The following is a 10,543-nucleotide window of genomic DNA, read 5'->3' as shown; positions in this document are numbered from 1 at the left end:
CCTCGAAAGGTAAGTAATTAATAAGTTAAACTGGAGCATGTTATTTATACAAGTCCGATTAACGTGTGACAGAAATTTCCCGGGCGGGGGAGAGGCACAAAGGACACCACTTATCAGAAGCGAAAGACCGCGTATATCTCTCCAGCATCGCAGAGGAATTTGGACTGTTGAAACACCGAGTGCTTGTTTAAAAAGTGAAACCTACACCCACTAGCGCGGTTTGATCTCAAAAGAACATTCCTGACTTCTCCAACCTAAAGTTTCCTGTTCGGTACAAAAGAGGTTTCAAACTGGCCAGCAGCCCACATAAAATTCTCCCCAGAAACAACTACACTTGCTAGCCTACACCGTTCCTTGCCACATGAAAAATTTCTTTAAAGAACCAACAAAACCCCACCGGGGTTTGTCGTCTGTCACTTTGTCTTGGTCTTTTTCGCAAAAAGTGACCTTAAAATTTTGAAAGCTATATTCCTTGCGTTTGGCAGGCAAAAAGCGATTTTGATGGCTAAAGACGTAGCCGAGGATCTTTCTTGCACAATTTCAGAACGGCTGAATTCTTCTAACTCTGAGAATTAAACCAGCGAGTTCTGTTTTCAAAGATTCATGCATGCAAGAAAGACTTTTATGAGTTATGTCCGGTCAAATTGATTGCATGATAACATCATTATAATAGCATTCCGCTTGATCGTGAATAAAGAAAAACTCAACTATTTGTAAGTCACAACCCCCTTTGATTGCATCCGCAAAAATTTATACACCCCGGCTTGGAAGTCGTATATTTCTGTAAATGGGAAATTATTTCAAACGGCTAATTTGGGAACAAAGACTGCGATAAAAATGTAAGACATGCTTTATTTCATCATGCTCATAAAATTTAAAGCCGAATTGCTAGAAATGCTATAAAACCGATTGTTAAAAGTCATAACATTAGCAAATATGTTTTGATCTAAAATATTATACTATGGTCTCTGTTCAATTTGCATTGAAGCCCCGTTTACACTACACTCAATTTATCGGCACGGTACGGCTAAAATGGGTACCCGTACCCAGTTTTATTAGTATTCAGGCTACCAAAACAAAGGCCGAGTACAGATGAAATAAGCCCGGTAACCCATTTTAGCCGTGCCGTGCCAATAAATCGAGTATAGTGTAAACGGGGCTTGAATGATGAATTTGAAGCTTTACGAACAAGTTCATACGGCGGCCATCTTTTTAACCTCGAAAGCATGGTTTAATTTTTAACTGAATAAACATTTAATCGAAAATACATCTTCAACCTACCTTTAATAGTAAGCTATTTCTTCTGTAATTTTCAGAGCGCGCGGGTACTTGAATTATATACTGTTCTTTTTTCAGTTATATCGTCGCTATAATCGGCCGCGGAAATTGAAAATAAGTTCTTTCTAAAACAGAACTAAATTTGCACGGCTTTCATCCAGACCAGGCTATCTTTGACACAAATAATTTGTAGTAGTTGGTAATATTTTACCCGTAAATCGTTTCCATGGCATTATGTCGGCGTGAACTTAATTGTCAATTTTTAATAGCGGACTTTATATCATGCATATCATTTAAGATTACACAATTGCAGAAGATACAGTATATCACAACAGCGAAGCAATATGGCTTATTTTCAACTTTAAAATGTATGTTTTTCCTAACTAAAAAACAAGTAAAGCAAAATATTTATAATCTCCCACGGGTGCATGCATGATATAAAACGCTATTAAAGTTTAGCTATAATTTTAATTGTCCAGTTGATAAAACCGTTTGGCATTTGCCCAAATTAACTCTATGATCAATAATCTCTTAACTGCTTGTTCCACAATGTTCAGAACAGAGGGAAATGACCTATTTATTGCTCTTAAGGCAAAACAGCATAAATTTACCAAAATGACATTTTTATAACCGTAAGTAAATATAGCCCGATAAAACTATTCCTCTTGAAGGTCCAGTATAGGAGTAGACTGTTGTTTTTACAGAATAGAGTTCTATTGTAAAGGCCCAAAAAGGATCGTCTCCTATTAATTCAGTGCTACTACAGGAGGGAGCCTGAAGTAAATTAACTTCATTTAATAATGCTTGATAGCTCTATCAGTTCCTAACTGTTTTTCCTCAGGGTCATCTCTTATTGATCTTGTGTTACTATTTCCTCCTGTAGTAACACTGGGTCAATAAGAGATTATCCTTACTGGACCTCTAGGAAGAACAGTTTATAGAACTGATAGAGCTATCCAGTATAAATAAAGTTAGTTTAATTTAGGTTTCATCCTGTAGTAACACTGGATCAATAAAAGATGATCCTTACTGGACCTCTAGGAAGAAGTTTAGAACTAATAATACTATTCCGAAATAAAAAAAAATAGTTTAGTTTACAATTCCACCTGTATAGTTGCACTAAATCAATATAAGAGATGAATCCAACCAGAGCTCCACGTTGGAAAACCAATTTAGAAATGTTCGAGTTATCAAGTATAGTTAAGCTGTATATAAATCGTTAATGAATTTGTTAAACATATTAAGAATAGTAGCGATACAAAAGCCAACTTATTTTGGAAAAAAGCTTCTAGAAAGAACCCAAACTCTTGACTAATACAAGCTCAGATATCTGTCAATATCGTGTCGTTGTTTCATTATGAAATGATGATGAACTGCACGCATCTGTTTCTGTTTACAAAACTTTATTTAAAAGGCGCACATAGAGAGATATTAGGCATGTTGTAACCAATACGAGATAATGACTAAATTACTAAGTAACCTGACAGGTGCGGCGAGTTCAAAAAGATAAACAATATTCCAAATACTGATACGCCATCTTGCGTATTGCAAAGTGCAAACACTTACACGCTGAGATTTGGTTTTAGTGAGAACGTTTGGATAACAAAAGCACATGGGGGCGTCGACAACTTTCAAGCCTGATCTCACGGGCCCATTTCACTAATAAAATGCGAAATATTTCGCCCGTGTTTCCTTTGGATTGCGACTACTTGAAGTATATTATTCCCTCTTGAGTGCCCACGTTTCACAAAGGAAAAGGCAGAAATATTTCGCATTTCACTCAGAAGTAGCACAACTCTTGTCCTCCTTGACTACGATGCTGCCTTTTTTGGATTTATTTACGCGAATTGTGGAATAACAAAGATCTATTGTATCAAATCGTCATGGATGTGTCGAGGTATCTCATTTTATCAAATGTTATGTAACTTTTTATGGTTTCAAAAAAAAAACGGAGGGTTGGAGGTTAACGAGGACATACGTCACACTGCCATGAAGGAGAGGACGACAGGTGGTAGCTAGGGACATGCAGGGATATATATTATCATGGGTGGTATGGTTGAAGTTGTGCATTAAGACACTGTATCACTTGTTTGGTAAGTGTATTAAAATTAGCATTTATAGGCAAAACCTGCGCTTGATACGGACGGCTACGATACTGCTATAGGATTCTGCTATTTACTCATTTCAATGTCCTACTCACTCATTTCAATACGTCAAATCACGCTTTGTCTTGGGTAAGCAAGATTACACATAAACAGACTATAAACAGCTTCTAAGACTATCGTAAACAAAGGCAAACTCTCTGATTTAACTAAACAAACCGGATCTTTTAAAATACACACAGTACATTCCGTTGTTTTAAACTGTTTCCGTAGATCAGAATATCAACAAGGCAATATTTGAATGAATTAGTATTTGCAGATACGTAAGTGCCCATATAAGGGATATTTGGTAACCCATAATTATCTTACAAAAGCCGGTGCGAAGGAGTCGGATATTTTACAACGGGGTTTATTTGCCGTCAGACTTTCATTATACTATGGTTCTACAGATTAAACTTAAGGTCCCGCTTTATACTTTCGATTTTTATGCTTTTTCATTGTGTGAGATTTTTCCCACCAGTGAAAATTTTAAGGATGTCCATATAAGGGTACGTATTGCCACATACATCAGAGCTTTGTGATTATTCGCTCGTTTACTTCCATCAAAAGACGATGTCCGCTACGGAAACCTCATCAAACATTACAAATGATAACGGGGTTTTATATTTATAGAATATCTGCAACTTCAAGCGTTTTCCTAAGTTAATTAAGGAAAGGTATATTTTTGGTGAAATTTCGAGAAATATAGACCGAGGGCAGTTGTATAAAAAACTAGTTAACTTTTAAATGTAGTAAGGACAGAATTTGCCAATCAGAGTTGTGTATTTCTGAGTTAACTAGGATTTAACTATGCAAAGTGTAGTTGAAGGGTTTTATACAACTGGCCCCGGGTATAGAATTAGTCTTCAATTTGGTTTAAGGCCTGCGTAGTAATTTCCTTGATCTCTCATTTGATTAAGTTCGGCGTAGCCATTAAACAAGCAGTTTTCATACCTTACTTCACTTTGCCTAATGTAGCTTCTGTGTGGCAATTCGTAGCCAGCGCCACTTCGAGTCAACGTGATTGCATCCACGCTTTCATACGATGAATTTCTCCCAATTTCTCCAACCTTATCGTTCGACGGTTCATCGTAAACGGCGGTTTCGACAGAGAAACGCGGGGAGGTGGGTGTGTGGGATCCCCCGAGGGCTGAAGTGGCCCCGGTGGTCCCTGGTACTCCAGCTTCTGGTTCTGGGTTTGCCTGTCGAGTTTTGGATGGCTTGCCGTTTATCAATCGACGGCAACCGACCAATAAAATGATCAGAAAATTGATTCCGACGACGACACCCGACGATACAATCGCGATAAAGAAATACAGCGAAACCTGATCATCAGATTTTGTAGAATCTAAAAAATACAAGATAACAATTTAAAACTGAGACAAATCTGAACGAACTATAAATATTACCACAACATACAGGCTTCTTGGCTGCCATGTGGAAGTTGACAGGCTGCTTGAGCCTTTGAGGACTCTTCACAAGATGCCCCCCCCATACTCAATACCCCCACGAATTACTTTTTGCCCCCAGTCGAGGCTCTTTTGGGGGCAACTATAGAATACCCGGTCAACCCAACTCATAAAAGTGAATGCTATATAGAAACACCTTGTCTTATGTTACTTGATGGACTCTAACAGAACAAGAATAAACAGTAAAAACTCTCTTTTTAATGAACGCGGCAGTTCTATATTCCAAAACTCATCCTCTAACAAATCTTTAACACAATGCACTATTGGCCTGGGGCCGGTTGTATAAAACTCGTAGTTAACTAGAAAATACATCATTCTGATTGGCCAATTCTGCCACTAACTATAGTTAAAAGTTAACTACCTTTTTATACAACCGGCCCCTGGTATTCTATAATTGTACCCTCTTTTGAGTGTAAATATTAGCAAAATAACCATGTTCAGAAGAAACCAATGATATACTTTAAATAAGCCTTGCGACGCTGGGTGGAGAACATCAAAAAGTGTTCTCTAAAATGGAGAGCAATCAAGTCAAAATGTATACCAAGAAATTTTCTTGGGGGGGAACCTAAGACTCTTTTCATCTTTAAATTACCACTTTGTGGTTAGGCTCCTGTTGGCCATCCGCCTTCCCCCCTGAACAATTTATCTGGTGTGTTTCCGTACCTGTGGTGGCGTCTTCGCTGTTGTTGCCAACTTTCTGTGAATCATCCGCTTCATTTTTAATCTTTGAAACATTTTTTAAGGTGTTAATGGCTAGCTTGTCATCTAAGGATGATTTTGGCAGCTTTCCACTCGGTGGTCGGATCCCTGTGTGAACAACGTTCCCCCATTAAGAAAAACCCAAATTTTTGAATCATCAAAAATTCAGTGGGGTATGAGTAGGGACTGATTATCACCTTAAGGACTGTAATTGAATTACAATTGGCGCAGCTTGCTTTGATGGATGGCTAACTTTTTAACTCGCTGAACCAAAGTAAATAAAGAAGTATTTGTCTCGGGACTGTCTTGAAATAATCATTCATGCTTTTATAACTTCAAGATTGGATTACTGTAACTCACTGCTATATGGTGTATCAAAATATTTACTCCAGAGGCTACAGAGAGTCCAAAATACTGCAGCACGTCTATTAACTGGTACTAGGAAATCGGAACATATTACACCAGTACTTATTGAATTGCATTGGCTACCAGTCCAATATCGTGTCCAATTCAAAATTATCCTTCATGTGTATAAGGCTATGAACGACCTTGCTCCACCGTATTTGAAGGAACTCTTGCATTATTATACTTCGCAGCGTTCACTTCGATCAAATAACTGTGAATTGCTCCAGATTCCCTGTTCTAGACTGAAGACATTTGGGGATAGATCATTTTGTGTCGCGGGACCACGATTGTGGAACGAATTACCCATTAATCTTCGGATGTGCAAATCAATTACTGTTTTTAAAAAAAATCTTAAAACATATCTTTTTAACTTATTTTTGAATAATGTATGACGTTGGTCTTAACATTTATATTATTAGGTTTGTTAATGATTTAGATATTTTAATAGTTTTAATATTAGATTTTACTGTAAAGCGCCTAGAACAGAACACAATTTGGTTGTGCGCTATAGAAATACTTTTATTATTATTATTATTATTATTATTAAATGCAAGATTTGCAAACTTCGTAAGCTGCAAGTCTTTCTAGAAATATAACATTTTGCAACCAACGCTTTTTTCTAAGATCTACTGATTTGCAATAAAAAAGTAAATCAACTCTGTTTGTTCTCTTGAAAATCAAAAGTTAACTTGAATCAAAAAACTTGGCTCTAAATAGCGACTATGCTTACAACCGAAGTTTCAAAGACAAATCACACCAAATGAGCATGCGCCTCGGGCGCTTTATAGTCGAAAACGACGGGGCAAATCATACCTTGCATTTTTCCTTTACGACAAGTGTAGCGGACGAGTAGAAACGTTCTACGTCGACAGTTCGTTTGCAAAAAATCAGCATCTTTGACAGCGAAAAAGCATTGCGTTTTTCCGTCGCATTTTCCTTGTACCACACTGGTTGCAGTTGTTGTTACACAGTTCTTGATACTTGAGGAAATCACGTATGGATAACTATTTGTATGCATGACACCGAAATTTGCCCAAATTATCTTTATTGTTGAGCACGGTTCACATCTTAAGTCGGCATTCTTTCCCTCGGAAAACATGCGTTGGTTCACTAAAAGATGAGTGAGGTAAAATTGCGTGAAGACTGGGACTTGACACTAGGGTTGCCTGATTTCGAATGAATAAGTACCACGTGATCTCGCGCTCGTATTTCAGCCAATCAGCGCTCGGAATGGTTGTTGAAATAGAAACCATTCTGCAGGATTTAATCGATTATATCTTTTGTTGTGTTTTATGAAATTAGTTGAAACTTTTGCGATTATGTTTAGTTATCAGTAAAAACTTTATAAATTAGAAACCAAAATAAAGCCAAGAGATATGAAGTTGTTTCAAGCGAGAAATTGATCAGTTTTAGTTGACAGCTAGTCCCGGTCCCTCTGCCATTTCAGATCACCTGGTATAAATACTATTATGACTATGAACTATTGAGTAATTGAGCAACCTGCTTGATAGTACATATGGGTATAATAAATGATATCAAAGAGAATGAAGGACATCTGTAGAAGTTAGGGGGGCGTACCTTGCGGGGAGAGGGGGGGGGGGGCGGATGACTGGCACCTAATGACTCACTGATTTGTCTTAATCAATATCCTACGATGTAGTTCTTTAAAAAGCAAAAAAACTTTCCCGAAACTAACCATAGCTGACTGCTTCTGAGCAATTCAAACCATCACAAGCTTTTTCCAAGATGTAAACACGATCGTTTTCTTTCGGACCTCCTTCGGATTTACTTCCTATGCACACTCTTAGCGACCGACCGAGGTAGAAATATTCCAGGTTGCCATTTTTCGTCGGACGATAACTCACAGTGCCTGCGTTGCAGGAATCCTTATTTGAATGAGCGCTTTTAAGAACGAGAGCTTTATCTTTTGGGTTACTCAAGCGTCTACAAAATGAGTAAAGGTATTTATTGGCTAAAGCTGAGCTAGTGAACAAGGGGGCGGGGAATTTCGTTTCAGACCAAATTACGTTTTCAGTAACCAAATCAGAATGCATAAATTTTGACTGCTTCAGGTGAAAAGTACATTATTTACAATTTTACATGAAGTATTAAATATTTAGGCACTCTGATTGGCTTTGCAAAGTGGCCTGTCATTTCTTTACTAAAAATCATGCATCTCTGCCCAAAACGTACCCGTTTGGCAAGATACACATTCCAGAAGCAATATGGAAGATCGGATGATCGTTTGAAACCAGAAAGAATGCATTTTTTGAGGTGCAGTCGCGAGACCAAATGAGATGGTTGTTATTCTGGTAGGAATCATCTTTCAATTTCATACATAACCCGTTGTTGTGCTGAATAACACCGTAGGCTATTGAAGTGCAAATGAATGTTAGGCCTTTTAGTTGAATTTCTGTATACACGGCACATATGAAAAGATGTTTCTTCCGTAAATAAAAATGACAGTATTTTAAACAAAATTTAATTCCTACCGTTATTTTGGAAGTAGCAATTGGGTCGAGTTTTCCCATTTTGACAGCAAGTTTTCGGACAACTGAATTTATCGCCACATGGTGAAATTTTTCCCGATGGTAATTCACATGAAAGCACAATGGCTACAAATGAAAGTAAGATCAAGTCCAGTAAAGGTAGGAAGTTCTACAATAGACTGTCGAGGTTTGTGTCTAAACTACCCGAGGCTGAGAAAGATATCTCAAACGTGGTGGTCTAGTGTAGGTAGTATTCTACAATAAACTGTCGTGGTTTGTGTCTGAACTACCTGAGAAAGATATCTTAAACGTGGTGGTCTAGTGTAGGTAGTATTCTACTGAATGAACTGTCGTGGTTTGTGTCTGAACCACCTGAGAAAGATATCTCAAACGTGGTGGTCTAGTGTAGGTAGTATTTTCCAATAAACTGTCGTGGTTTGTGTCTGAACTACCTGAGAAAGATATCTTTAACGTGGTGGTGTAGTGTAGGTAGTATTCTACAATAAGCTGTCGTGGTTTGTGTCTGAACTACCTGAGAAAGATATCTCAAACGTGGTGGTCTAGTGTAGGTAGTATTCTACATTACAATAGCTGTATTACCGCGTATATAGGCTAGAACACCTATTTCCAGAACATCAGACATAAACACGTCGAAACTCATTGGAATACAAACTATATACAATGCTATTTACCTTTTTCCATGAACAAGAAAAACACCAAAACAGCAAGAAAATCAACGTTTTCTTTTGAGAAATCCATTTGAACTTGAACACGTCTCGCGACTGAACTTTGAATGCCTCACAATAACAAGAAGGAAACAGCCAACTGTGGAAAAAAAATAATAGTATACTTGATAAAAACGAGGTTAAGCGGTTTTCGTTTTCGGAGTTTTAAGTTTGCCAAGAGTTGCCACAATGTCAACTGGTAAATTAAGATACAGCATTTAAAACGTTTTTGCCGACATTTTCATAATTAAAAATTTAAACGCCGTTCTTATACCACTATGGGGAAATCGGCTTTTTGAACGACTTCCGAAATTGCGCTGCTAATATTGGTTTGTTGATAAGGTCTACTTTTTCGGATTTCTATATCGATGAGCGTCAAAATTTGTTGATTTAGGCTGTGCAGAGCCTCAAAAACTCAATCTGAGTATGTTATAATTACCCACTTTGGTAACTTGGTTTATATCTGTGATTTTTGCATTCAAAATGAATGTTTGAATTTTAAAATATCTTCATAATGACAATTCTCTCATTTATTTGTATAAGTGCTTGTGAAGTTTGTTTATCAAGAGCAAACAAGTACAATATAACAGACATATTTTCCTATGACGATTTTTAATTTCGACACCACATAACCTGCAAGCGCTCAATCTGTCATAATATATGACCGTCAAAAAACGGTATTCGATTAGGAATAGATAATATTTAAGGACAATATAGTGAATATACAACTATTATCTCTTCAATTTATCTTACTATATAATAACGTCAGTGGCGCTGCGAACAGCAATAGTCGCTACGCTTACGATTACTATCGTTTATACAAATATTGAAAGTGATAATCATAGAGCACCCCACAGGTGAGGAACTCGAAGATTATATATTTCACGTTTTACGATCGAGTTGGGTTGTTTTTTTCGAGACTTCCGGGTTTTCTATCAAATTCAACCCATGCTTATAGCGATGAAAGAGAAAACTCGAAAAAACAAAAAATATTGAAAACATCTTCCATCGTGAAACAAGTCTGATGTAAACAGCAATGATCTGAAAAAAATAGGACTGATTTTTGCAGATCAATTGTAAACACAAGTCAAGCGGTGTGCGTGTAAAGAATTTTGGCCGGAAGGCGAACTGCTTCCTGCAACTTCCATACTATCAATTTTAAAAGTATTACTGAATTGCAAAAACGTGAATATTGTATAGACCCCTAGTAATATATTCATGTGGAAATATATATATGATTAAGCTGTGCGTGGCCATAAAAGAGGGCATTTTTTTTCGCCATTCTCACATCGCCTTTAACGTCCTTGCCCTTGATCTTAAATAAGGTCCTAATTTCA

The 10,543-nt window shown here is 37.3% G+C and overlaps 1 protein-coding gene across 1 annotated transcript; it reads right to left on the bottom strand.

Moving 5' to 3' along the window:
* Window positions 1–3,941: 3,941 nt before the first annotated feature.
* Window positions 3,942–9,246, bottom strand: LOC114534554. Its single transcript, XM_028556017.1, has 7 exons — window positions 9,174–9,246; window positions 8,485–8,607; window positions 8,186–8,363; window positions 7,689–7,936; window positions 6,806–7,102; window positions 5,552–5,695; window positions 3,942–4,767 (listed from the first exon to the last, which is right to left on the bottom strand). The coding sequence occupies exons 1-7, from the start codon at window positions 9,238–9,240 to the stop codon at window positions 4,286–4,288; spliced, it is 1,539 nt and encodes a 512-aa protein (XP_028411818.1). The 5' UTR covers window positions 9,241–9,246; the 3' UTR covers window positions 3,942–4,285.
* Window positions 9,247–10,543: the final 1,297 nt, after the last annotated feature.

This window comes from Dendronephthya gigantea, unplaced genomic scaffold (assembly GCF_004324835.1).
Source record: "Dendronephthya gigantea isolate DGI-Jeju-01 unplaced genomic scaffold, DenGig_1.0 000102F, whole genome shotgun sequence".
Taxonomy (NCBI): domain Eukaryota; kingdom Metazoa; phylum Cnidaria; class Anthozoa; order Malacalcyonacea; family Nephtheidae; genus Dendronephthya; species Dendronephthya gigantea.
The sequence above is the reverse complement of the archived record's forward strand: the minus strand, read 5'-3'. Positions and strand labels throughout refer to the sequence as shown.